Source organism: Corapipo altera, unplaced genomic scaffold, assembly GCF_003945725.1.
Source record: "Corapipo altera isolate COAL_440 unplaced genomic scaffold, ASM394572v1 61411, whole genome shotgun sequence".
Lineage (NCBI taxonomy): Eukaryota > Metazoa > Chordata > Aves > Passeriformes > Pipridae > Corapipo > Corapipo altera.
The window spans coordinates 947,398-975,396 of record NW_020884875.1 but is presented as its reverse complement, the minus strand read 5'-3'; the positions used below and the strand labels follow the sequence as shown (position 1 = coordinate 975,396).

At 39.9% G+C, this 27,999-nt stretch overlaps 1 protein-coding gene across 1 annotated transcript in view; it reads left to right on the top strand.

Moving 5' to 3' along the window:
* NPR3 (natriuretic peptide receptor 3) overlaps positions 1-19,732 on the top strand; it is a 40,494-nt gene extending 20,762 nt beyond the window's left edge. Inside the window, exons 4-8 of the mRNA XM_027635071.1 lie at positions 6,464-6,599; positions 10,398-10,492; positions 14,092-14,227; positions 15,744-15,831; positions 18,669-19,732. Of these exons, the coding sequence (XP_027490872.1) occupies positions 6,464-6,599; positions 10,398-10,492; positions 14,092-14,227; positions 15,744-15,831; positions 18,669-18,780 (567 nt within the window). The 3' untranslated portion in view covers positions 18,781-19,732. The remainder of the gene's footprint in view (positions 1-6,463; positions 6,600-10,397; positions 10,493-14,091; positions 14,228-15,743; positions 15,832-18,668) is intronic.
* The last annotated feature ends 8,267 nt before the right edge of the window (positions 19,733-27,999 follow it).

Sequence of the window (27,999 nt, the reverse complement as noted above, 5' to 3'; positions counted from 1 at the left end):
TGGTACTTTGGTCCTGCTCAAGTAAGCATCCTCTTGTCTAGGTGGAGCCAGGGTAGCAGTGTTTTGGCATGCCTGCAGTGCACATCAGCTCATGTACCAGCTGGTCAGATGCATATCTGAACAGTGCAGGCAGGCAAAGGCATGGTTTCACCCTTAAGGAAATGGGTTTAGCTGCGGCGCCCCATCTTTGTGTCCAAATCAAACAAAGTGCAAAAAAAAGCAGGGATCTTTCCATACGCGGGCCCTTTCGTGGTGGAGAAGGGTGGCTTATGGGCTGTGAGCAATGCTTGCTCCCCAGACTCCTTCAACCTGCACTTCAGTTTCAAAGTCCTCACACTGGGGCCGCGTTGCCTGGTGCGCAGAGCACTGAGGTGGAGCACACACCTCCGTCTCCTCTGCTCTCAGCATTACTGCTGTACCAGCGGATACTGGAAAGGAGATGAACACAATCAGGCAACCTTGCTGGAAGATGCTTCCTTAAAGGGAAGTGATGTCCTATTCGACTGAGGTGCTAAATTGTTAAGGTAGAATTTTAAAGTGGAGTATATGCTTCAGTTTGCAGAATTCACATAATAAGGTGACATGCTCCCCTAAAAGAAAAATGTCTTGCAGGTTTCCACATAAACACTGTCTCCCTGTGAAAGATGAAATTGATGCAACAGTACTTGAATAAATCTTTCTTAAATATGCACAAGGTTTTACTGTTACGTGACATCTCCTTGCACTGAGGAATGCTCATCCTCTTTTTCTAGGGAGACATGTGAGTTCCAGCCCCAAATATGTCCTTTAGAAAACAAAGTCCTGGGCCCTGCCCTCATGTGTTCTTGAGCAGGTGCCCATTTGTGTATTTATAGAGATTGAATATCAGTGAATATAGCGAGAAGCTGTCTTGACTACAGCTGCATTGCCCAGAATTTGGCGTAATGCCCTATGTTCTCTTTCAGTTTTGAATTAAATATTGAGGAAATGGCCTTCTCTGAAGAAGGCACGTGTTTCTATTATTTTTCTCTTTCCTTTTACTGTTTCTATGAAGCACTAAGGTCCTTTAGAGGGGCATTCTGGTTACCCAAGTGAACAGGCTGTATTTTCGGTCTTAGCCATCTAAACATACAGGTTTGGTTAACTGTCTTACAGCTATATCTTCTTTTCCAGTTGCTGGGCTGGTTCCACAGTGATGTGATCTCTGTGGAAACAGGCCTAGTCATGTATCTGTGTCTGCAGGCATCTAGAGGCATGCTGTTTATGACAGCTGTCTGTGAGTGCGTCCTCTGGCTTTGCATTTGTTATACTTGAGAGTCCTTGAAATTCCAATCCCAGTGCATGGAAGTAGCTGTTATCAATAGGTGAGGTTTGGGAGCTCTGCAAGTTTCTGTTGCATCATGGCATTGAGAAATCACATGAAGATCTGAGGAGGTGGATGGTACATAAATGAGAGCTGTGATAATCTTGTTATGGTGGTAACATGCAGAATCATACGTGGTAGCGTTATACCTGTAGGACTAATAAATTACTGCAAAGCTGAAACTGGACATGATATTCCTGGTTTGAAATGCACTTCCCCTATTCTCAGGTAATGCTCAAGTGTAAGGATATTCTTCCCTCACCTTCACATTCTCAATCTACATCTCAGCTCCACCTAGAGTTTGACTTGAGTTTTTATAAACTAAAAGTTTAACAGAAAATCAGTTTGTAACAACGATGTTTTATCTTTAAAAAAGAATAATTAAAAAAAAACCTGAATCATTTCTATCTGTCGATCATCTATATTATGTAAGAATCATGAGCACCTTATTCTGGATTTGTGCAGCTCAGAGCAAGGGCATAGAAACTCATCAAGGAACTGCTGAGGGCCCCTCTGGGCATCCCAGTGCTTAGAACAACATCAACAGCAGTGGCAATGTCGTAAATGGGAATGTGCAACATCAACAAATGATATCAAAGAGAAAAGTCCCTGCTCCAGAGTTAAGTGAAGAGTGTATTGCTGGATAGTGAGTCAGCAGAACACAACTGAAGATATTTGACAAGAATGTATGTAAGAAAAGTTAGCTAGGTCAGGGTTTCTTAGAAAAGCTCATAAATAAAGGATCATAATTATAATTGACTTGCTGAAGAAGGATTAAAAAGAGAGCACTGACAGTTTAATTGCAACTGCTTAAAAAATACTTTTATTGAGATATTAAAAAATACTTCTATTGAAGCAGCACGAGGTAGCAGGAAGACATCTACCTAAATAGTAAGATGTGTTATGGAGAAATCCATAGTCATGAAGTCTGTGAACAAGCTTGTTACAGAATCACAGAATCAGTTAGTTTGGAAAAGACCTCTGAGATCATCAAGTCTAACCTTTGACTGATCAGCACCATGTCAACTAGAGCATGGCACAAAGTGCCAGTCTTTCCTTGAACACCTTCAGGGATGATGACTGCACCACCTCCCTGAGAGATTGTCAGGAGATTGGTTTAAAATACATCATAGCATTTTTTTTTAATATAGCTGCTGTATTTGAACTTCGTTGCCGTATTTTTACTGTGCTATAGTTTTACAGTATAACACAATACTGCTAAACTTCATGAGGTTCACTTACAGTATTCATAATCCTGATATTAGATGAGTGTCGTATGTTTATAGGATCAAACTTCCATGCTTGATTGCTTAGTTTCATCTGTGTGGGATAATCTAAAACAGGGTGAAGGCAGACTTCAGTGGGCATTATCTCACCTGAGCATCTTGTCAAGTATGTAAATTGATAAGATTTTTGCAAAAAGTCTAGGTACAACCCTCTGCAGTTCTGCAAGGTCCTCACTGATTTTGGCTGGAACTATAATTTGACAACTTGAAAATCACTGTGGATATACTGGAAAGTAGATGCAGAGACCAGGTTTGGGAAATGTTAGTTGTTTGCCTTTGCAATAGAGAAAAGGTGCTGATGATGCTCCCCACCTGGCACTGAAGTGGTATTAATTGCTGTAATTGCTGTGATTCAGAGCTGGGCAGTTCCAGATGGGAGAGAGTAAGCTTACTTAACAGCTAGTAGGCAGGATATGGAAAATTATGGGTCCTGCATAGCTGTAGCTTGGCTCTCTTCCATGTCAGTAGTATTTTGCATTGCTGTGTATGCTGTTAACACCTTGGTATATATGAATAGTGTGGTCACACTATAGCTGCTTGGGGAACTATAACTTTGAACTGTGTAAAATTTATTCATGTGATTTCCATTGAGAGAGGTGGTTTCTTTTTTTTTTTTTCCCCCTGATGGAAGAGGATTATTTAGAGTAGAAAGGCAGGAAAATAAAAGGGTGTATGCGTGCTTATCTTATTTAGCTACGGAGTTAGCTTACCTGCTTTTTAGGTATTTGGATAGGATTTGAAAGTAATATGGAAGATCTCATTAAGACATTTCCATATATTTATACTGCAGCCTCCAAAGCTGTTCAGCAAACCTGGCAGCTTCTGTGCTGCCAATGGCATTGCTGCCACTTTGAAGGGTAGCTCTGCTGTGCAGAAGGAGCCAGGGACAATAATTTTTTAGTTGACATGCAAGTTGTGAAGCTCAGCTTGCACCTGTGATTAAAAAGCAGCATAAATGAAAATCGAAAATACTATGATCAAAATTTTCTACTTTTTATTAGAGCTCAACTAAAAGACTTTTACTTACTTACAAGAGTAGTTGACCTCTAATAGATTTTGTACTCTCTGTAGATTTTATCCCAAGAGTATCTAAGGTTGAACCATGCACATAATTACTTACCATGGACACCTTCAAGCAGCCTGTGAAGACATCTTCATATGTACTCTGATTTCTATTTGAAATATTCATGGAATATACACTTCTTCTATCCCTTTTTAACCCTTTTCACCAGCAAGGAACAATCCCTTCAAAATTTTCTGTAGCTGTTATTTCACATGTTCCTCTGTCCTTCGCATCGTGCAACCCGTGTTCTGTGTGGAATTATGGAAACTTCTAAATGATTGAGCGAGATGACATGCATTAAAACTTTATGCCCCTCATGGTATCCAGTATCCCTTTCAAGAACTGGTGCTTGAACATGTTTCTGGAATAATGTGAGAAGTTGCAGGTGTGCCCAGCAGATGATTTGGCTGGGGAGTGTAGGTGCAATCTCACCTGTAAATAGTAACTATTACTCTTTTAGAAGAAGATTTTAAATGGCAAAATTACCCACAGTTTCACCTTCCTTGGCAACATAAGATAAAATGCTGGGGTTTGTGTTTCAGCAACTGAGCAGTGGCATAGATGACCCTCTGGGAATTTTCTAATGTGATTTTTCATATGTGATGTCAGGGGATTTGGCCAAGAGGGGCTTTGGCAAGAGGCTGTGGCAGTAATCTCCCAAACTGCCAACTGAGTTTTGACAGGGCTTATCTGGCAGATCTGCAGTGTCTACAGAAGTGTTTCCAGGCCTGTGGCATGAGTAGATTTTTAGGTTGAGGAAATTAGCTGACAAAAAGGATTTTGAAGGTTGCTGTGTTACGCTGAGAGGTCTATGCCATGGACAAAGGAAGTGACAAATAGCTTTCCTTGAAACAAGTGCCAGCCACAAGCTGTAAATCAGCCAGCAGGGAGGTAGAGCTACTACAGAGACTAGAGAAAGAATGTCACGTAAAGAAAGCCCATGTTTGATCATCCACAGGCCACTTGGACTCTAATACTGGCACATGAAGCAGTTGTCGAGCTTTGTGGTTTCTTGGTTTGGTTGGGGTTTTTTCAACTCTGAAAAGTTAAACCCCCTGCTGGCAAAGCCTGTCCTAGTGTGCACTCTGTCCACCAGCTCTTGTTATTCCACTAAAAGCCTGACTTTCACCTCTTCTTTCATGCTTTCTCTCCATAGCTCAAAATAACTGCAGCTGCCCTTTAGTCTTTGGCTGTCAGAGTGAGCTGAGCTGTCTGTGCCTCCTGTAGCACTGTGGGCTCTTCCCCTGAACTGTAATGCATTTTCTTAATGCAGTATAGGTTGGAGTTACTAAAAGTCTAGTTTTAAATGTAAGAGCAGTGGAAACTTTTGTAATATTCAGTAAAGAATTCCAAAATTCTTCTTACTGTTGGCAAGTGCTTTAAGAGTGAAGGAATGTCTTGGATGTAATTACATTATCAGGGTTTGATTAGTTTGGCTTAACCAATCAACTATGTAATACTTTTTATCTATGGAGCAGTTATTTACTTAACTGGCTGCATGTTTTCGTCTTTGAACGTTTCTGATGTCCAGGTAAAAACTGCGAGAGTTAGACTGACACTTTATGTACTAGCATTTTAAATTGTTTAGATACACTGAAGTGGAAGATATCCTAAATCTATCTTTTTTTCTATCCAGGGCAATATTTGTAGAGGTGAGTTGTTCACTGGAAATGGCAATAAGAGACGTCATAATGTGGTACAATCCTTGCTAACACCTCTGCTAGGATGTCAGGAGGTTTTTTATTGTAGTGAAACTCTGAGTGAATGGGAACATCTTTCTTGCAACTGAAAAGATAATTCATTCTGAATTACTGTCATAAAGTAAGTGCATTGCATTGCTGATGTGTAAGTTGCTGCCTACAAAAGAGTAGGCACTGTGCTGCTCAAGTCGTGTGTGTCTCCTTCTGCTGATGGGCCTCCATCTGAACTCAGCTCCTGCAATAATTATTGCTTCACTACTGAAGCACATCAGGCTCCCTGTGAGCAAACCTGTAATGTTTCTGCAGCACTCAGCTTTTAAGTGTTGTTACTCAGTGATACAGACCAAAAATCTGTAGTTTGCCTATGGAGGCGGAGCTGGTAGGTAGCAGTTTTCTTTTGTATTATGGTTATAAGGCAGCATTTCATTCATTTCATGTCACTTACTGAAAAAACTATAAAGGACAGGCGGGAAAAGTTCTGGCAGTTCCAGAGAATACATTGCTGGAGAGGGTAAGTAGTTTTCTCCATTGCTCAGTTGCTAGAGAGATACTTGGCTGAACAAGGGCCAGAAATGGAAGCAGTAATCATTAAACAAGCAAAAACACCAGTTGTGCTCTCCAGAAAAAATCATGACAGAACATACTTCCCGGTCCTGAGACGTGCTAAGTCCCCTGCACAAGGGGAGTGGGACTGCTGCGGGATGAAGGTGCTCAGCCCCTTACAGAATCTCACGTGGTTAAGTGCAGAGTTTGTGCGTCTGGGCATGAGAACTGTGATCTGTGAATTTCTTCCCTATCTGCAGAGCTGTTCAGACACAACATTAAAGTGTGATTTGAGTGTTCAGAATAGCAGATAGTGGTTAACTGTTTTTAAAAATGGGTCAAAAGTTGCCGTTTTCCCCCTGAGGTTTTTTTGAGACACATTCCTTTGGATTCCAACAGTTGAGAAATAACTCTCCAAATTAGTCACTGTGGTTAATTTGTAGATTCCCTCTAGTGAATCAATAGGGAAAAAAGATTTGTAATGTGTCAATTGCCATTGCTTTTTTTTTCTTTTTTCTTTCTTTTCTAGGTGAACATGTTTGTGGAAGGATTCCATGATGCTATTCTTCTTTATGCTCTAGCTTTACAGGAAGTCCTGAAGTTTGGTTTCACTAAGAAAGATGGGGAAAAAATTGTTCAGCAAACACGGAACAGAACGTATGAAGGTAAGAGTTACTGTGGCATTCCAGATTTCGGAGTCAAAAGGATTCAGGTCTTTGTTGTGTGCAGAGTAAGGACCCATGCCTATTCCACTCTTAAATGAGAGGGAAGTAACATATGAAACCACGTACATCTTTAGGACTGGCTCACATACCTCATTTGTCTGACTTTTTTTTGCACCACCTGTCAAGGTCTTACTCAGTTCAAAGTACTCGAATAATTTAATGACCCTCACTGATGTGGTAAAGAAATACCAATAATTTTCTCAGGCTCCTTCTTTGTTTTTGAAAAGATTACATCTGCTCACTTTACTCATGTTCATCTATTAGCTCTGAGATTGCCTCATTTTTTCCATGTCACTTTTTTATCTTAAAAGCCTGGGAATGGATAGAAGCAAGCAGGTGCCAGGATTAAGGTTATTTTGTGTTTCTTGATGGGACTCCATTGGGCCCTAGAAGGATTTCCCCCAGCCTCCTTTCAGGAGCTGTGCATGTTATCTCAGAGGCAGCAGCTGAACACCGCTGTGCCTTTCTGTGCCTAATCCTGGACATTACAATTCCACAATGCAAATGGCACTTGTGTATCACCTTGCTGATGCAAAGCAATGCAAATGCTTTTTCCAGGTAAGAATTGTAGTAAAGAAACTGAGAATTATTGATTTCATCTGTCATCTCTTTAAAATATTTCCATCCATTTCTTTATAATGTTCCCATCCATCTCATGTAATACTTCAGTCATTTGGTGTAGGATTGGCAAGATTTCCTATGGAAATGCCTAAGAGAAGTAAACATTTCCCCTAGATAAGAAATGAATGATTCATTTGAATGTGTAAGAAAAACCCTGGTGACCAGGTTCTCAGCTCTAATAACACACTGGACGTAGTGTAGGAAGGCAAGAAGGGCAGCAGCTCCAAACCAAGTTTTTATTCTCAAACTGTGGCCTAAACACAAGGCAAAAGGATACTCAGGGCAGCTTAAGGGAACTCAGGGATTGCTTTAAATTATGCTGGTTGCAGTCATCCCATAAGAAACCTTCAACCAACTGGAGATTGTGCTTGATGTCCTACTACCTCTCTTCACAACCATGGCTTCCCAAAACAGTCTGTTTTAACAGAGGGAATTTAATGTCTACGGATTTGCCTCAGTCTTTGGTTATCCTGTGTATGAACAAATGCCCCAGTACAGCCTGTGTTTTCTCTACTCCTGTTTCTGTGCTCCAGGAAGCCACCCGCTGGGTGTGCCCATGCGAGTCTTTTGTAGTACCATGTGCTCCATGGGGGTTTTACATGGTTGATTCTCACACCTTGCGTGTAAAACCAACCAGGAGGAAAAAATGTTCTCTCTCCTCACTTGTGAAAACCAGGTTGTTGTTGATTGCTGATCTGTGTACACTTATTCTGAAAATGTAGCTGTAAAGTTGGGCTGTGAGGGTGCAGATGAAAAGGTCAAAACACCACGTAAGTCATATGCCATTTCCTCCCCGTGGCAGTATTTTGCTGGACATAAAACTGATTTTGGAAGAGGCCTTTAATTTGATATCTTGCAATCCAGTCCTTTTAGGAAGGTCATGTCCCTTTGTTCTTACAGAAGACTCTTCTCTGCAGTGGCTGCAACATTGCAGAGTGCAGTCCCTGCACACACCCATCAGGCTCTGCTGCAGGACTGAGGCTTAATAATTCCCTTCAACTTTTGCAGGCCTCAGTGATGAGGACTTCAGTTTCATTAATTACGTTAATTCAACTGCTGACATTTAGATATCTTAAGTTCCTTGGCATCTCATGTTACAGCTTGGTCTGACCCATCAGGACTCCCAAGGGGATCTGGATGCTGCTTCCTGCAGCATTCCATCTGCCAGCCACAACTGCACAGACATCATGTGCTTAGGAAGGGTTCAGTCTGAGGTGATCAAAGGGTCTCTTACTGCTTGTGTTGTTAGAGACACCCTGGTGTGACTGCAGGGCACATTTTATGGAGACTATTTTCTATTAATTGGAATTTCCTCTGAAAAAGTAGCAAAATGTTCTGTATGTATCTGTATGTATCTCACATAACAGAACAAAAAGAAAGTCTAGATAAAATCCTTCCCCCTTCATCCAAATCCAGTTCTTATTCAAGGTTGTTTCAAAATTTCCTACCTGTGTTTTTTAAGGAAGAACATTGGAGGAAATGTCAACATTCCAAACTACCTGTTCTGATTCAGAAGGAAAAATCAAAAATTAGCCTTTCCTGCTAAAAAAAAAATAAATCCCATCGGAATTCTGAGTTTCAATAATTTTAGTACCCACTTCCAAAAGTTTTTGGTTTTCTTAGACCAGGTTAACAGCTCCCATCAGATTCAGAATCGAAATTGCTGTGTAGGCAAGGACATAGTGGGCTCTTCTTCCAGTGCTCTCACAGCCAATTGGTTGTTACACCCATTCTGTTTTCCTGCAGTAATTGAATTGACAGTTGTTTGATTACTGTCTTGTTCTAACGAAACAGATGCTCAACAATAATCTTTTATTACCACTACATATTTTGAAAATCGCAGCAAGTCAAAACATTCCTGACATCATCTCTAAATCAGAACAGAGACAGGATGAATGAAGGTGTGTTAATCTCTTGCATGTTCACTGTCATTAGGCACGTTGAGGGGAATTTATACTCTGACTGAATATCTGACCTCTCTCTTCTGATTTACCATCGCTGAGAGCCTGAGTCTCCACATCTTTGTGTCTTCTCTGGTCATGTAGTTGGTGTAACATGGATATACAGTGGTGCCTCTTTGCCTTGCACATGTGTAAATGGCTGTGTTTGGTGTCAGGCGTGAAGGATCACATCTGAGGTGATAAAGCATATCAACAACTTTATGATGTCTTCATCATAGTTAATTGGTGTTGTTTGATGGCTTTTAAGAACCAATTTGACTTACACAGCAAGAGTTTGGAGCCATGCTCTTTTTACACAAGGGCAGAGATTGTAAGAAGAGATTCAGACTGAATCCAAGGATGTGTTTATTCCTTGTGACATCTGGAACAAGTTGCCCTAGTGAGGTTGTGCAGTTTCCATCACTGGAGGTTTTAGAGACCAGAAAAAATCCTGCGCATCCTTCTGTTCTGACCTTGTGGCTGACCCTGCTCTGAGCAGGGTGTTTGGCTTGATGTCTCCTGAAGCCGCTTCAAACTTGAGATGTCCTATGAGTGTATGATTCCCACTTTCCCTAAAGTTTCCCAGAAGTTGTAAAAGAAGGAAGTGAACTGGGGGTCTAAGAAATATATTACAAACAGCATCGTATTATGTAGTTAATCTTATGTAAATGAACACAGGGCTTAATGCATATGTAGTGCACATGGTGCCTCTTGTTCATACCCTCTCCAGTATCCCATTAGATGGAAACAACATTGGACTGGCTCTGTGGGTGCAGTCTGTGAGATGTAGGTCTGTGTCCTCTGCAGCATGAGCTGGACTCTTTTTATTGAGGCACCATTAGATATTTCAGGGTTAGGCACTCTGTAAATAGTTCACATTAAATATATTTGTGTTTTATTCTTTCATGCTGGCTTTTGGATTAGATTTTTCTCACGTAGTCTCCAAAAAGTCTCACACATTTGATATTTAAAAAGGAGAAATGTTAAGAATTCAGGAATGCAGGCACCAAGATGAAATTACAATTTCTTTTGGAATGCCAACAAAAATGCTGGGAGACTGATGAGATTTCCTGTCCTATCGGTCTGTGAAAACCTGTCCACTGTTTTCTTGTGTTCCTTGAAAAGGCTCAGTATTTTAACTAATTAATCTTCTGATTCCTCACATACCATTCTTTAGGCATTGCAGGGCAGGTGTCCATTGATGCCAATGGAGACAGATACGGGGATTTCTCTGTGATTGGAATGACAGACCCAGAGGCAGGCACACAGGAGGTAAGGAAACAAACACCATTGCACTTGGCCACTGATGAATTAGCCAGTGTAATGTAACATGACATCATCTCTTTACTTGGTGGTTTAACCTTATCAACTTAAAGACCAAATCCTTTCTGTAAAATAACTATCTTGAAGTAGTTATCCAAAAGTTTTTTAAACTTCTTTTCTTTCACAATACATCTTTCTTCACATGATACTAACCTTTAACTAAAGTGTGAATTCTCACAAGCCAGCTAAGCAGTTATAATTCTGAATATGAGAAATTATTGTTTAAAGTGAGCAAGGCCTTTTATTCAGTGGTAGGAAAAAGGATTAATCTTACAGCAGCAGCGATGCACAAGTTATCCTGATGTATTAACACAGCAAGTACATGTATTTCAGTCTTACACTGAGGTCAACCACAAGCAGGAGTGCAGACCTTACTTGGCCTTGTTTATCAGGCCTAAGTGCCTTGTTTTCAGTGTTTAAGAGACATTTTAATTAGATGGCTCCATATACACACATAGGTTATTCCACTGGATGCAGAAGGAGTGGAAGAGATGAAAAATAGCACGTCTGGGCTGAATTTATTAATACATGCATTGCCCTAACTCCAGTTACACCTTTTGTTAGTTACAAAGTCAGTTTCAGCCTAAGCTTTGCTGGTCTGCCTTATTTCATGAAAGTCAGCTGTAAAGCAGCAGTGCATCTGAGCTGGACATTTCCATGTGTGGATTTGAATCCAGTGAAGTTATATTGTTCCTCTCACTGCTGCAGCAGAGACAACTCAAGGAGCCTTTTTAAAAGTGTGAGGATGTCTTTTGTGCATTAGTGGATAAAAGTGGTTGAAAAACAGTAAACAGCAGTAAACTGCAGACACTCACAAGGGTAGTAGGGGTACAAGTTGGTTGTGATAACTTTGGTTTGAACAACCTGTATTTCTTCTGTTTATTCAGTCTATTAGCTTTTTATCTTGTTTATCAATTTAATCTCCCTCTCCTACCCTCCCTTCCATTGCTCTTTTACTTGCAATTTAAACTATCTTTTACTTTTTTAGTGTTACATTTCTTCCTTTAACTTATTGTTCAATTTCCCTCTGCTTTACTGTGTATAAAATACACATACAATTAACATTTTACATGTGATTGCTTCCACTTATCTGCTACATCATTTCTACTCTTACTCTAAAAACATTGTTTCTTCAATAACTTATTTTATTCGTTTGAAGTTTTTTTCTGTGTCTGTACAGGAACGTTTCTCAGCTGAACTGCGCCAGATGAATGGGTGTTTGGGCAGAACTGTTTTCCCAGTTCTGTTCACACAGTTTAAAGTTAGAAGAAAACTTCAGATTACCTAGTTTGACCTCTGCCATTTTACAGACAGTCAGGTTTACACGTGACTAAAGCTCAGGCTGTAACAGGCATTCATTTTTCCTTTGGAGACATTGAGAGAACAGGGACTGCCTCAGCGTTTGTTCCGCTGTTTAACCACTCGTGCTCTTCAAAAATCTGTATCGTCCCTCTGATCTGAATCTGCTTGGTTGCTGCTTATAGCGTTTTGTTCTTAAGCCGTTCTGCATACTTTCATATTTAGTTCGTCCTGCAGGTAGAGGACTCTCTCACTACTGTTTGATAAATTAAACCATCATTTAATGAATAATTTGCTACCTGCAAATTGTCTCAGGTTTTTTTCCTCTGCTTTTTCCAGTTTACTGAATTTGCCTTTATTTTTGAACAAACGTTAAAAAACCTATTTCGGCAAAGAATTTCTATTTCAGTGGCAACAGGGAGAGAAATTAGCTTCTTCATCTAGTGTAAAATCTACCTTTGTATGTCTAACCAGAGCAAATGTTCTCTAAACTCTTTAGCTTCAAAATGAAAGTTAGGTGAAAGATTTGAACAGGCCTTGAGTTCTAAACCCAGTGTATTAATACGTGGTTTTTATCCATGGTGGGACAAATACATCTTTTGATGTGCTTCTGCCACCGCTTCTGACTACTTCAGTGTCATGATATTTGGTCTTGCTTACTGTACATAGATGTTTTTAGACTATTTTCAGATTAGTGAACTACTACTGTTAGCACAATTTAGTCCCACAACTTTGCAGTAGATTCAGCATCTTACCTTGAGAAAAGCCTGGGCTTAACTGTTAAAGACAGGACTGAAATCCTGAAGTGACTGTCATAGTTCTTCAGAAGATTTGAAGACTTTGACTGACCTTAATCAAGTACCTCCAAATTCTGACAAAATAGAAAACTCCACCCTAGACTGTGTAGTTGGAAGTCTCAGCACTGAATCTACTTGAAATCATAAAACCATAGGACCACAGAATGGCTTGGATTGGAAGGGACCTTAAAGATCATCCAGTTCCAACCGTCCTACCCTGAGCAGGGGCACTTTCCACTAGACCAGGTTGCTGAGAGCCCCATCCAGCCTGGCCTTGAACACTTCAAGGTATAGGGCATCCACAGCTTCTCTGGGCAACCTGTGCCAGCGTCTCACCACCCTCACAGCAAAGAATTTCTTCCTAACATCTAGTATAAATCTCTTCTAGTTTAAATCTGTTCCCCCTTGTCCTGTCACTACCTGCTGTGATAAAGTCAACCTCTCTCTGTTTCGTAACTCTCTATAAGTACTGGAAGGCTGCAATGAGGTTTCCCTGGAGCCTTCTCTTTTCCATGCTAAGCAACCCCAATTCTCTCAGCCTTTCCTCATAGGAGAGGTGTTCCAGCTCTCTGATCAACTTCGTGGCCTCCTCTGGGCTTATTCCAACAGGGCCACGTCCTTCTCGTGTTGGGGACCCCAGAGCTGGATTCTTTGCTCCAGGTGGGGTCTTACTAGAGCAGAGCAGAGGGGCAGAATCACCTCCCTTGGCCTGCTGCCCACCCTGCTTTGGATGCAGCCCAGGATATGTTGGGCCTTCTGGGCTGCGAGTGCACATGACTGGGTCATGTTCAGCTTTTCATCCACGAGAACCCACAAGTCCTTCTTGGCAGGGCTGCTTTCAATGAGTTCTTCCCTCAGTCTAGACTCATGTGTAGTTACTGATACTTTCACTTGGATGAGAGTCCTGGGCACTCAACCCACTGTGCAGCAAGTGAAGAAAGCCCAGGGACAAAGGAGGAATATTCAGAAGGTTAAAAATCTTAAATAAACAGGATTTATATAGACGAGAAGCCTGAGGGCAGACCAGATGAGGGCCTGTGAATATGTAAAGCAATGTTTCAGAAAGGAAGAGTCTCTGTGTCCACTGGCAATTGGGTAAGTAGTGACAGATAATTACAACAAAGGAATTTTAGGTTACATGTGAGGGAAAACAACTGACAGTAAGGCTAGCTAAGTTCTGGAATAATTCCCTGAAGAAATTGTCAAGTCTTTGTCTTTGAAGGCTTTTAAGAACAGATTAGATAAACATCTGTCAGGAATGCTTTTGCTCAGCTGATTCTACCCTGGGGCAGTGCATACACTACATTAACCTCCCACAGACCTCTTCAGCCCTCTTCTTTCAGGGTTCAGCATTGTACCACAGGAGTCCAACTGAGTGATGCTGCTCTCCTGTTTGTTTTACTTCTCCAAGTTCATAGGAAAATCTTTTCATTCCTTTCGTGTTTTGCACAGGTGATCGGGGACTACTATGGAAAGCAGGGGCGTTTTGAGATTCGATCAAATGTGAAATACCCATGGAATCATGGCAGGCTGCGGCTAGATGAAAGCCGAGTTTCAGAGCACACAAACAATACACCGTGTAAATCATGTAAGTTTAGTGACTTAATGCTTCTACCCCAGCTCAAGAGAGAGGAATCCATGTGTTGATGCAACATAACAGGCCGTAATAAATTGCTTTAGCGCAGTTGTCCATCTAAGACATAGTGACTCTGCTAAGTGCTTGGGAAGTAAAGGTCTACCAGCCGTGGGTAGTACATGGCCTGAATCTCTTCCCTGAACTTAAGCTTGACAGCAATCATGATTCACAGCACAGAGCCCTGGAGGCTTTAGGAGTTTCCAGGGGCCTTTTAGCCAGAAAGAAGGATATAACTGAAACCCGAAACAGAGAAGAATCACACTGATAATTAGCAGCTGTGCTGCCAGTGCTGATGGGAGCAGCAATGCAGAATGATTTTCGGTGCTATGAGAAGGGACTGTGAGAGGCCCAGTAGGCTGAGAATTGAAGTTGTTTGAGTGGGGTAACATCTGTGAATTCTGAAAGCTCAGACTGTCCTCCACAGAGCAGGTGTCCATATTTTCCAGCAAATTGACTTTCCAGACCATGTTGTAGGATTGATCTCCATTGCAAAGGAGATCAGCGTAGGAGGATACCAGTGCCTCGGTGGCAAAGAGTGGTCTTAGCTTTTCACAGAAAACAAATTGCTAGTCCTGGAGTGAAAAGGTAACTCCAGCCTGATAATTCTTCAATCCTTGAAAAACCTGTGTGTACACACGTGATGTAGAGACTGTTTCCCTCTATGGTCAGTGTGGTGTAGCTATGCACCTTCTTCCCGCTGACGTACAGACAAAATCCCTTCAAAGGGACAAGGGCAAATGAAGAGAAAGGAACAGTTTAATTTCCTTAATATTTCTCTGTTCCTTTCCACAAACCCAGGTGGACGAGGAAATGGGAGCAGACTACATGCATACGAAAATGCCACTGTTCTTCAGCTGCCCTGTACTTCCCAGTGACAGTTTCTCCTTGGGCTCCCCTTCAGCCACTGTGTCCCTGCTCTGCCTCTGTTGAGATTTGGAGCAAGGCGAAGCTCATGTGGCTTTAACTTGAAACCGCGTATCTTCAGGAAAAAAAACCCAAAACCAAAAAAACCCACCCCAAAATTGAGGAACTGTTGGATAATCATAGTCATTTTAATAAACCCGGGTGATAGAGGTCTGTGATGCTAAACCAGGTGAAATGAGTTTGTTTCTGTTACTCAGGGTATACTCAGTGCTGATTCCCATTATGTGCGTGACTGTAACGCCAGTCTGTGTTATGATTCAGACCAAGCTTTCCAGAGAAGTTACCTAACAACATTCCCTTGTATCTCCAGAATTGTGTCGTCATCTGACACTGGTTTTGGAGGCTTGTTTAATCCCAAGGAAAGCATGTACAAAAAACAAACATGCAGACACTGAAACGGGTTCCCATGGAGTCCTGAACTCTGAAAAGCTTTAGTTATTATGTGATGTTGGTCACTAATTTCCTAGTTGTGTGTATTTTCCAGTACATGAATGCAAACAGTTCTCAGTATGAACCCTGATTGTTTATTTTTCCCCTTCTCAAGCAGGTGGTCTAGGAGAATCAGCAGTTACAGGAATAGTTGTGGGCGCCTTGCTTGGAGCAGGATTGCTAATGGCTTTTTACTTTTTCAGGTTAGTTCAATTGAAATTTTGTAAACTTTTTATTTGTCATCTAAATGTCTCAGCTCCTGGCAGAACATCCTTGATGGGAGACAGAGAAGCACCATAATAATCTGTGGTAACGTTTTCACCAAAGACAGTTAGCATATTTTGATTGTCCCTTTGTGTTTATCCAAATAATTTTATTGATTTGGGTCTTCATCCTGTAGCTACTTACTAAGTAATGTGACTCGTGGAAGTAGTTGCAGTGGGTTCCAGACATTCACAGTTGCTTTAGTAAAATACCCTGGCCTTGAAAGCCTTCTTTGTTTGATACTTGTTGCCAGCACAGTTTTGCAGGATATGATTGTGCGAGAGGTTTACATGGTTTGCCTAGTACTGAGCTTATTTTTTTGCATGTTGAGTGGAATTGTACTGGAAAAGAGAAAGAGATTTCTGTTTTGGTCTGAGAGATTATTTGGATACCAAAGCTGTGCATTTAACTTAATAAGCTGAGGTCAGTGCAGGGGAATCAGTGTTTTATTCTTATTTAAGTAAAATAATTCTTACACTGCTAGTCAGCAAATGTGAAGTCTTGAAAACTGATCCTGTACTGACAGAATAAATTAGTTATACATGTTCAGCACCTTATATGTACAATAATTTATCCTCATGATATGGAAGAGTAAAGACATAAAGGAGAAGAGAATTAACCTCTGCATATAAGAATGAAATAACTCTATCCAATAAAAATATGTGTTATAAAGACAATTAACCAAATAAAACAAGCAAAAACTGCTTCAATTCACTGGAACACTTCAGAGGTCCCAGAACTGGGGTCGTTCGTCAGGTGCTTGCAACTGAAAATTCTGCAGGGTGATTTTAATCTTGCATGTGTTCAGTGCTTATATAATATGTTGTTTGGGTTTGAGACAACATTAAGTTAGCTTGGACTGATTAAAGACTATCTTTTAAAGAAAAAGAAAATACAAGTCTGTCTTTATATTCTTGCATCTTATATAGATTCTCAATCAGATTACAGTTGTTAGGTGTGGTTTTTAGCATTGCTGATAGTGGGAGAGAATTGGTATGTAAGGACAAGAAATGAGGCAGTAGATATCCTGAGCTTGTATAAAGCTATGGGAAGTATCATTGTAAGAACAGGACTTAAACTCATAGTCATCTGACACAAAGATTTGGATTGGAAATCCAAATGTGAGCAAAGGAGGGTGTCTATAAAAGTAGACGTACATACCTGAGTTCAACACCCAGTCTTTTTATGTATGGTCAGAGGAGAGAAATGAACACGTTTTTTCTGCAGTTCATGTCATCCTCATGTAAAAGCTAAACCAGGTCAGAATAATGTCTCTTAGAAGAGCCTATTTCTCTCTGTTAACTGAAGGAAGCTGCGGGTACTGTCAGATGGATCTGCACATTGGAGATGTCTAAAGACATATGCGTGACTTTCATCCTGGAGATCTGATTGCAATTGCTCAAAGCAGGTGTAGGGACAACCTTCTTATTCCACCTTTAGAGTAAATATCTGAAACATAATGTATCAAGATGCATGGGTTGGATTTTCAGAAAATATAGGTTTTGCAGTTGTGTACCTGAAAGTAATTTGTACCTTTTAAACTGTATATGTACCTTCTGACTGTGTCTCATTTGAATCTGTCATTGTCACAAATGAGTATGCAAACACAGTTTTGAGTGTGCACGCAAACTGTTAAAATATCTGGGTAGGAGTTTTGATATGTAGCTTTGACAGGACTTAAGCACTTGTATATCCAAAATGTGGACCTATCCTTTTGCAAGAGCTACTGCTATGCATGCTCTGACCCATGGAAGAATCTGACTTAAAAATACATAAAGGAAGTAAACAACACAGTTTTATCAAGTTATTTTGGAGCCTATGATACAGACACAAATATTTAGGGAATATTTTCAGAACTTTTAGGTTGCCACTTTCTGTTCGGACATGCTACCCAGATTAAAACCTTGGTGTTTTGAAAATCATTCTTCACTGCTACATATGCTCTGACTCTGGCTACACATGCAAGTGGAGCAGAGCTTTCCTTGGCATACAAGCTTTTTGCCATGCATCTCCACAGGCAGTACAAGCTCATGGGACTGGACTGACATCTTTTGGAAAAATTTGTCCTGAAGCTGAGGAGAAGCATAAATGCGAATCATCTTACGATTTTTGGAGCAGGTTTGGGTAGCTGAAAAGCAGTCAGAGGGCTTGTTTGACGTATAAAGTAACATAGCAGAATTCTTCTAAAGGCCCTAGAGGAAGACACACAGGAAGAGCTGTGTCTGATGCATGAGCATTTGTGTTTATTTCTTATCTGTCCTCTACATCCCTCTCCTTAATTCATCATACTACCTCATCTGACATTACAAACATAGTAGCTTTCTCAGAGGGAAATGGGAAAATCAGTTAGTTAATATATAGTTTTCATGAGAAACGCAACTGAATAGTCAGTTCTGTTGTTTGAACTCTCCAGAAAGTGCCCCCCCGCGCACAGTGAAAAGAAATTTGTCTTTGATCAATATAAAGCAGTGATGTGACACAGTTCACATGACACTTCACAAAAACTCCTAATCAGTTAGATCAGAAATTTTCAAAGAAGCAAATGTCTGTGTCTTGGTGCTTTGAGACTGCCATGTAGAAATTAGCAGGCATTCTTGAGCCTGGGTAAAATGTTTTGAGGAAAACTACTTTAATCTTTGACCAGGGTTTCACATTCTGCCACATTTCATTTTTCAACTGGCACCCAGCTGTCCCCTACAGGCATTCTTTATAAGGGAAGTCTGTTAGCCTATAGCTGGAAAAGGATTTCTCACTCTGTTTTTTTCTTTTCATGCAGAAAGAAATACAGAATAACTATTGAGAGACGAACTCGACAGGAGGACTGTAACATGGGGAAACATCGGCAGTTACGTGAAGACTCCATTAGATCTCATTTTTCTGCTGCATAAAGAAGAGGAAAAAGAATCCCATTCTTCCTAGGGAAAAAAAAAATAATTAGGGAAAAGGACACAACCAAAGACATCAGTGTAAAAAGAAGAGGCTCTTGAAGAACATACTCTTTTAAGCAGTAGTTTTGTCTTAATTTCTTTCAGAAGCTCAGGAATGATTTACTTAATCACATTATGCCGCATGGCCTTTCATCTCATGAAAAAAGAAAATTATGCGGTTTGATGTTATAGGGTGTACTTAATATGTAAAGACAGTATTTCTTAAAGCATGTATTGACGGCAGCAGATCTGGGTTTAGTTGATGGGGAATGCCTCATTTTGTTCCTTTATTTTTTTTTCGGTTCTACCACCTCCTTCCATAATTGCATCTCACCCATGGGTGTCAGATATGGTTTCACAGGCACAGGTGCTGATTCCTGTCAAAAGGAAAAAAAGAGATTTATTTGGGGTATGATCCTGCATCACTGAATCACTGCCATTGGTTATAGGGGATATAAGATTTGGTGTACGGAGTTTAGTTCTGGGAGAGAACTGGCACTTGGGTCTAATTAACTCCACTGAAAAAGGCAGGTGGAAACACACACAATTCTTTCCTTGTTTGTGTGGTATCACAATCAAAGGCGCTGTTTCTCCCTCTTAAATGCTGGGAGTTACGAAAGTCTCCAGTGAAGAATGGGGAGTTTCGGTGGTGTGAAATAGGGAGAGAAGACAATCAGGCCTTGGAGAGGACTGTTTAATTCCTCAGTCTTATATGTGTTTTATCACGCTCTTTTCTCTCCACTGCCGTGACTTTTCAGAGTGGCAAGTATAGGCCGTGTCGAGCCTGCTCCTGTTCTCAGTGAAGTCAGTGGCAAAATCCCATTAACTTCAATGAGCACAGGACTGCATCCAAAACTGTAAATATGAAAGTGTTTGTATAGCTGACGCAATTCAAAAGGGGATCTTTTTTTGTGTAAAAATGACATTCCATGCTTCCATTTTATTTTTGGGATATTTTTTATCTTGTATTTTTCTATTAAAGTATCTATTTTTGCTTTGGTAGGATTAAAAATAAAGGAAGAGGATGTTTTGAAGACATATTTTTTATGATAGGAGTAGTGTGCAGGGAAAGTCAACAGCTGTAAATACATTTTAGAACTAGCATTTAGGGGAGGAGAAGTGACTTTGTTGATAGTAACAGACTTTCTTCTCCAGGCATGTGCAACATTCAAGTAGTTACTTAAACAATATAAATGCAGTTATTGATTTGTCAATAGGATGATGGTGCTGATGGTGAAAATTACAAATTTTTCACGTTAAAGAGTCCTACAGAAGTTGGTGAGATTTAGCTGTCCATGTGTGTACAATTGAACACCCAAGGAACTACCTTCAGGAATTGGGTGGTAAAACACTCTTCTAGTGGTGACTTTAATCCTGCTGCCGTCAGTATCCCTGGGACTTTTGCCATTGATTTTACCAGAAGCAAAATTGAATCTGATGAATTAGCTACTGACAGGTTATTTTATACTAGACAAAGGAAAGTTTTGTGCTTTCTAGTCAACAAATGGAAATGAACAGTATACTTACTGTAAATGTGGTGAAGAAGACCCATAAAATATTGTCTGTGGGAAAATTGAGCTATGACTATGGTTCTAGTGCATGAAATATTTTGGTTTATCCTATTCTGATTTTGTAAGAAAAAATTGCTGGTCTCAGCTGTCATAATCAGATTTGAAAATTAGTCTCAAAAATGGCTCTGAAACCTGACTTCTACAAAACTTCTCATCCCTGAGAAGCTAGGGTACCAACTCTGAGAAACCACTTTGGGGTTGCTGGAAGTGAATGAAAAGTTAAAACCAGTTATGCCTCCTTTCTGCTGCCTTTTATTTGTTGATGGACTTTTTTCCCATTATATTTCACTCCTTTCTTAGCATATGGAGAGGTTCATCACCTGCCTTTGTTAAATACTGTCCAATTTTCCAGACAGACAGAGGGTATGTCTTCCTGACTGTCAGGGCAGCTCCAGTACAGGGAGTAGATTTGCATCATCCCATTGCCACCTTTGGGCCTGTGTGACTTCTGCAACGGTGCCTTGGGCAGTTTTCTGAAGTAGCCTCCGTATCCCATGGGTACCAGAGAAGAATGTAGGCTAGAGCAGCATTCATGCTGCTATGGAGTTGGGGAGAAAAAAAGACTTGTGATTAGTTTATTTTTTTCAAGCAGTTGAGTTTGTCTAGTCCCTGGGCATGCTTAAAGTTTGGGGTTTTTTTTTTAATAGTTTCCAAGGCAGTTTTGATCTACTTCTTGTTTTGCAAAGTTGCATTTCAGTGTCTTCTTTTACCCATTTGACTACTTTGCCACAGGAAAAAAAGAGAAGGAAAATTCTTACATATGTAAAAATAAGAGGGTCTGATTTGAACCATAAACTTCTTTTGGAATTATTTTTGTTGTGACTTTGCAGTGTGAACTGGTACTCAAACAGTCACTTAAGACAGTTGTGTAGATTTTATTTTTCCTGTACCATGCACAGTTGGGTCAGACCAGAATATCTGAGACAGGAGATCCACCTGGTACAAGAAATTGTTAAGAGAGTTTGTTTATTTATTGTGTCATTTTATGATAACTATAAAAAAGTGTAGTGAAATATTGCTTTTTATTAAAAAAATAATGATTCTGATCCTTGGTTTTATGTAGGGTTTTAAATCATGATCTCAAGAAGTGTTTTCTGTGAGTGTTTCTATGAGATGTCTGTTGGTAGGATGCTGACAGAGGCTTAGCCAAAACTGTACATCTCAGCACTTCTCAAGAAAGGTGACTCTTTCTTGCACATTAGAGTATTTTAGATCAATGGGGTTTGATCTTTCTACATTGATGCACACAAATGTGTGCGTTTTTCCTGTGGAAGTGTGGAGATTATTTAAGACATTTCATGTAAGTAGATTCCTATATAGCATAAACAGACTTGCTCATCTTAGCTACCTTTCACAGGCCTCTTGCAGATAGTTCCCAGGTCTTCTCTGGACCACAGATCAAAAACTGCCTTGAGTTTAGATTATTCAGCAGAGAGATTCTTTACCGGCTAATGCACTGTGCCTTTCTGGTTCATCTGCATTAGCTCAATGCCACAATGTTTAAGCTTCAAACTCTGCAAGGGAATGTCTAATCAAAATAATAATAATTGATTCTCAAAAGAGGTTTCAAGATCTACATTTTTGGCTTCAGCAAATTGCCCATATTACAAACACACATCTGTATTACAGAGCAGCACAAGGAGACCCTTCACCCACCTCAGCACTTCAGAACGTACTTACAATATGCTCAACTTCAGCTTCTAAGTGCTTTGCTCACTTGGGACCAAAGGATATGGTCCTGGCCATGGCTGAACCAAAGGGAAATTTGCCATGCACTTGAATTGGAGAAAGGTTGGCCCTATAGGCCATATGTTTCTTGCTAAATCTAACAGTTGCGCCTGTTAAATTGAAATTGAAGTAGCAGCTTCATACTTTTGTTTGTCAAAGTTTAACAAATTCTGCTAATTTTGTGTTTGTTTGTTTGTTTTTTAATCACCAAATAGTGATCAGCTTAATGGCTGATTCACCTCAGAATCTTCTTCCCAAGGATTCTGACAGCTTACCTGTCACCTTCTTAACTTCAACACACAGGCTTCCAGTGCAAGTGACAAAGACGAAGCAAGACTTTGAAAAGTATCTGTAATTTATTATCCTGAAACCAACCACTTCAGAGTCAGATGCCTAGATGTTTTGTCCTGAGCCACTGGTAGTTCTGGAAGGTTTTTTGTGGACAGTTTCACGACTACCATCATGACCAGTTGGTTACCAGCCCCTGCTGTGATGTGCTTCATTGAAGGCCACACCCAGCTAAGCTCTGAAAACATTCAGTCACTGGTAAAACTGATGGCTGTGAGTGGTCTGCACCTTGCAAGACTGTGGCCAGAATTCACTATTAAAGAGTTATGTTAATTCATGTCTGAAAATAAATTGAATTGATCTATTTTCAGTTTGGTTTTAAGAAATGCGTTGTTGCATTATTGAAAGCTTTTTTTTTGAGTTTTTTTAATGTATTAATAAGCTGTAGCTAATGCTTTGAAAACATTTGTGCTGGAGAAATTAAGAGTCTTCTCCTTACAGAATGTTTTACTGGCAGGCTGATCTCTTGAGTCATGTTTTGGCTTGGAAGTGCAATCATACTGTCATGAAGCTGACAAAAAAACTCTCATTGATTCAGTGGAAGTAAACTCATGCCCTCAGTGGAGTGTCTTTAGGCTTGAAGCAGTTCAGGGTGAGTTTCTCAGCTTTGCAGTAGAACAGGCTGCATCAGCCTTAGCTGACCTTGGCTCCAGTGCTATTTTCACCTCATGAATGCTATAATGCTCCTGGAAAGCCAAGAATAGACATCAAAGACAGGAAGCTAATAGTCCTGGTCATAAATTTCTCTGGCAATTCAGTCCACCTTTCCCAGAGCTCAAGACATTTCCACATCCTTCACTGCCCTCCTCTGTGCTTCAGAGTGTGGCCATTTAGCAGTTCTAGTTCTTTCAGTAAAGCAGTTGGGATTATTTTTCCTCATTTTTACCCAGAGTAGAGTAAGCAGCCTTTAATCCCCCTTTTTTTCATGGTCTTTTGTCTAGATTCAGAAGTACTTTGACAAGAGACAGCCATTTTCCATAACCTAATCAGAAATGTTCCTTCTTCACTGCAAGTGTTGGCTTTCATGTAATTCCAGACATGGTTCATTGTCTCTATCCTGCTCAGCTGCCAGCACACCTCGTGTTGGCCCATGGCCACACCAGCCACTGTGTGAGATCTAGACCCAGAATTGTCTGTTGGGTTTTTTTATCCTAATTGTTGCTGCTATAAAATGATGTCAGATCTAGCCACCACCTTCCCCAAAGCAGGGCATATGGGAAGAGAAATACAAGTTTCTAATGGTACATTACCTTTTGTCTTGGTTAGCATTGTGGCCTAGTAACTCACCTCACAACAGTGAGCAATAAAGAGACATATTTCAGCAAAGTGCATGTCTTGGAGGAGCCAGTTTTAGTCCTTTTTAGAAACAAAGGAATACGGGAGTTACTTTTTGGAATATATTTTTAAGGACATGCTGGGAAAAGTTTGGCCTTCAGATATGTTGTATATGTCACTTCTCCTCCCCTCCTTTCCTTCTTGCTGTTGAAAACACAAAAAGATTTGTGTGTGTGTGAAACCTTTCAAGTGGGAGAATGGAAGAGTTTGCACTGTGCATATCCCTGCTTAGAGATGGAAATTAATTCAGATGGCTTGAGGCCCGAATTTTTTTCCCTTCTTAGATACATTCTAACATCTGAGGTCTGAAACTGATGAAAAATGATTGTTGAAATTAAAACAAATAGCTGTTTGTGAGAGACCTCAGACCTGGCTGTCTACAGGTCAGCAAGCTGTGTGGCAAATATTGGTAGTGTCTGTTCTCTTCTAGAGAATAAAAGAAAGCCTAAGCACTGGGGTTTGTCCCGGTGAAGTCTTAAGTCTGTCATAAATGCAGCTCTCCCTTTATCTCACCCACAGAGGAAGAAACGATAAAGGTTAATGTTGGTGGTTTTATGGTGTTACTGCTGGTTTCGATTGAGAAGATAATGCTGCCATGGTTTTGAGGCTTTCTTGGACTAGTGTTTAATTGTGTCCAGTGTATCATTACATAGACTGTTTTATTACACTATTACTTCTTCCAGAATTTACCTTCTAGGAGGTCCTAACTGACATGCACCAGATTTACAGAATACAAACCTAGCTTTCAAAATCTTTCACTAACCACTAAGTTAATATTCAGCATCAAAGGCAAAATATTCTAAATAACCTGACACTGTTAAAGTTTGTATGTTAAGCTATATAACTTCAGAAATCTTAGGTGGATTCATTAGATGTTGAATCTTTGAAAGGTTAAAATCCACTCTGTGTGAACTGTTGCTTGGTGTTTCTGTCATGTGAATGTTTCTAGAGGACACTTGAGCAAGCAAAGAAAATGTACCAAAATGAGTATTTAAGGAAATAATCTCGTTTAGTTGTTTCTTTCGTAATCTCAAATGGTATGCACAGGGAACACGCAATTCGCCCCCCAGCCCCTCAGCTATGGACAAAGGTTTTGCTAATTAGTTGTTCACTGACAGCAGACATAATGAGCACAGGTGTCTTGGTTCATAGTTGGGGATGATCTGGACTTCTCTTTCTCTGAGAACAGTGTATGAAATGTGATAGAGGAACGAGCCGTCAGTGGTCATTTTTCTGGGTTCTGTATGAGAGGTAAGTGTTTCCTCGCATATTTAGTAGCACCCTGATGTAACACTGAGATCACTTCTGCCGTATGTGATCCATGGGATTAAAAGATCTGTTGAAAATACAGATCTTTGGATTAGGGTTAGAGGGGACCTTAAATATCGTAGTTCCAACCCCTCTGCCGAAGCAGCTGAGAGAAGAGGGAAAATGCTCAGGGACTGACTGTACTCCTGCAATGATGCTATTGACTGTATGGAGGATGGGATTGAGTTCCTTCTGCATGGTACCATCTTTATTGTTCAATATCTGCTCTCTTAGAGATGCAGCAGAAAGCTTTTAAATCTCACACAGCCCCCTGCCTTAAATGCAGACAGGATTTAAGTGGTGCCTGGGGCCTGCTCAGGGTGTACTGTGCCCTTAGGTCGGGTATTTACCCAGTAACAATGTCGTCTTCACTGTGCAGGTCTCAAAGTGCTGAGAAAACGTGAGTGGAGTGGCAGGATGAAGGCAGTGGGTAGAATTTGCAGTGTTTCTTGTGCATAACTATCAAAAACTAAGAGGACTCAGGATAGACACTGTGGACATTAACTTTGTCCCCCTTTTTTCAGTGATACTGTTATTAATGTAAAAATACTGGACAACAGAGAAACCTAGTACCAGTCTAGTAGAAAACAAATGGAAAGCTGCACAGTATATTGTACTGATGTAAGTAGAACTATCTGCATATAATGTGATTTTATTTATTGTTCTTTTTGTGTAGAGGAGAGTGCGTATTCACGTCTGTGGATATAACCTTTTTTTATTTGTGTAATGTGTTTTATTTCTTTTATGACTTGGTCTTTTAAAATATCTACATTCATTGGTGTCCTTAGACTTTTTGTTCTGTGCATTTTCTTTCACACATTTTAAAGATACAAGAATATCACATAACCTAAATTGTAACAAAATGTTTCCATTAAAGACATAGGAATATATTATCACCTGTTTCTGTGGTGTCTTTTGTCACCTATTCACTACATTCTTGGTCTGTTTCATATAGAGGGTACTCTCATATGGTACAGAGTTAATAACAGGAGGGTTATGCTGGGTCTAAGACACTGTATAAACCCCTGCTTTTAATGATGTTTAGCAACTGATTAAATCAGGAATCAATCTAACCTTTCTCTGGGAAGAAAATTCCCCCTAGTATTTTAAGGTCTGGGAAAGGTTTTAATCAGTAAACTCCAAATAAACTTTGGATATTTTTGTATTTATTCTCAGTCCTCTAGAAATGCAATTAATTATGCACCAAATTATTTAGATGCATTGGAACCGTAAGTAGGAAGCATTAATTTTTATGGCCTGCAGAGAGGCAAAACTTAGCATGTTTTCCTGAGCTACAGATTCATTTCTTTGCAGCAATCTTATCAAATTGGGGGGATTTGATTCTATTTCTTTCCTGTGTTATTAAATACAGTCTTCACATTATCCTGTTTTGTCTAGCCTTCTGCTTTCTGTGTGCGTGTGTCTGTAGGAGCAGTGTTGCCAAAAGTAAGATTTGTGCTTGAGAGAATGCCAGGCCTTTATAATCTAAAATAACTTGGAAATGAGTGTGAGGTAGAAGTATCTGATCACGCTCCCATCAAAACTACAGGTACTAAGAATTCACTGGAGAGCTGATGGAGAGATAGAAACATCCTCTGGGTTAACTGTGGACCTAAAGCCTTTCTACAGCCTAGGAAACAAAAAAGAGCAGAGAGTAAAAATACAGATTTAGAGAGGCCCATTCAGTTAGGGAAGGATTAAACTACTTTCCTAATTGCACTGCCTTTCACTTGTCAATCTCTAAATGTGTCACTACATTTAATTAACTCAATACTACCAAGAAAAGAAATAATATTACCAGTTTTTACAGCTGATTAAAAGTCCAAACAGATTAATTTTCTTGTAGAAGATATTCTCAATATTTGTTAGAATGAGATTATTTTAAATCTGCCTCCTCACAGATACACTTATAATTATATGCATGTTGTACAAATAGAAGTAATTATTTCTCCTGCTTTTGCTTGATGGCTGTGCTCTTATGTCTTCATCCCATTGCAAACAGGAGTTCTCTGGAAGTACTTAGTAATTTTTCAGTATTTCTGTATGAAGCTTTGTAGAAAAAAAATGCACAAATAGTCTTTTGTGCTCCTGATAACTGCAGTAACCCTTAAGGTGCTTTGTGAACAAAAGTGCACATTTTACATGACTCATCTGCAGTCTTCTCTAGCAATTTAAGATTCTAGTTAGGGTAAACTAAAGATTAGTTTACTAATGTTTGTTAATATTCTAAATTTTCTAGAAATCAGTAGTGATTAATGTTTTACCCCCACTATATTATACATCTTCAGGGAAGACGGCAGGAAGACAGACTTCTGACATCTTTCCTTCATTGATAGCAATGGAAAAAAATCTCATCAACTTTCCTAAAACGAGCTTTTCACTCAGGCTTGGGAATATGGCTTGAGAGGTCATTGACTGAATTTGTGTTCAGTGCATGACCCCCAGGCTATTAGTGCACGCCCAACATGTCATTATCTTCACAGTGACAGGACTTTATTCCACTGTCACTAGATTAATAATTTTTTTTAGTAGCTTGTCCTTAAAAATAAATGTTTGAGATATGTGTGATGCATTGTGTACATGTATACATATATCAATATTTATGAAACAGTTCATCCAAGTGTGTTGGGTATCCTTTTGTCAGAGAGCATCAGCCAGTCTGACAGGTAAAAATTTCGTGTAGTGAAATTACTTAAGGCAATTGATCTTCAGTGGTAGCAACTTTTGGATATCATTTTAGATATCCTGAAACCTAGCTGGACACATTTTTGTGGCTTTCTTAGGAAACTATTTCTTGAGGAACGTTCATCACATTTCTGAAAAATTATGGTGGCCTTTGAGCCAAATCTTGGTCTTGAACCCCTGCCAATGTTTTCTTGAGTTGAAAGAG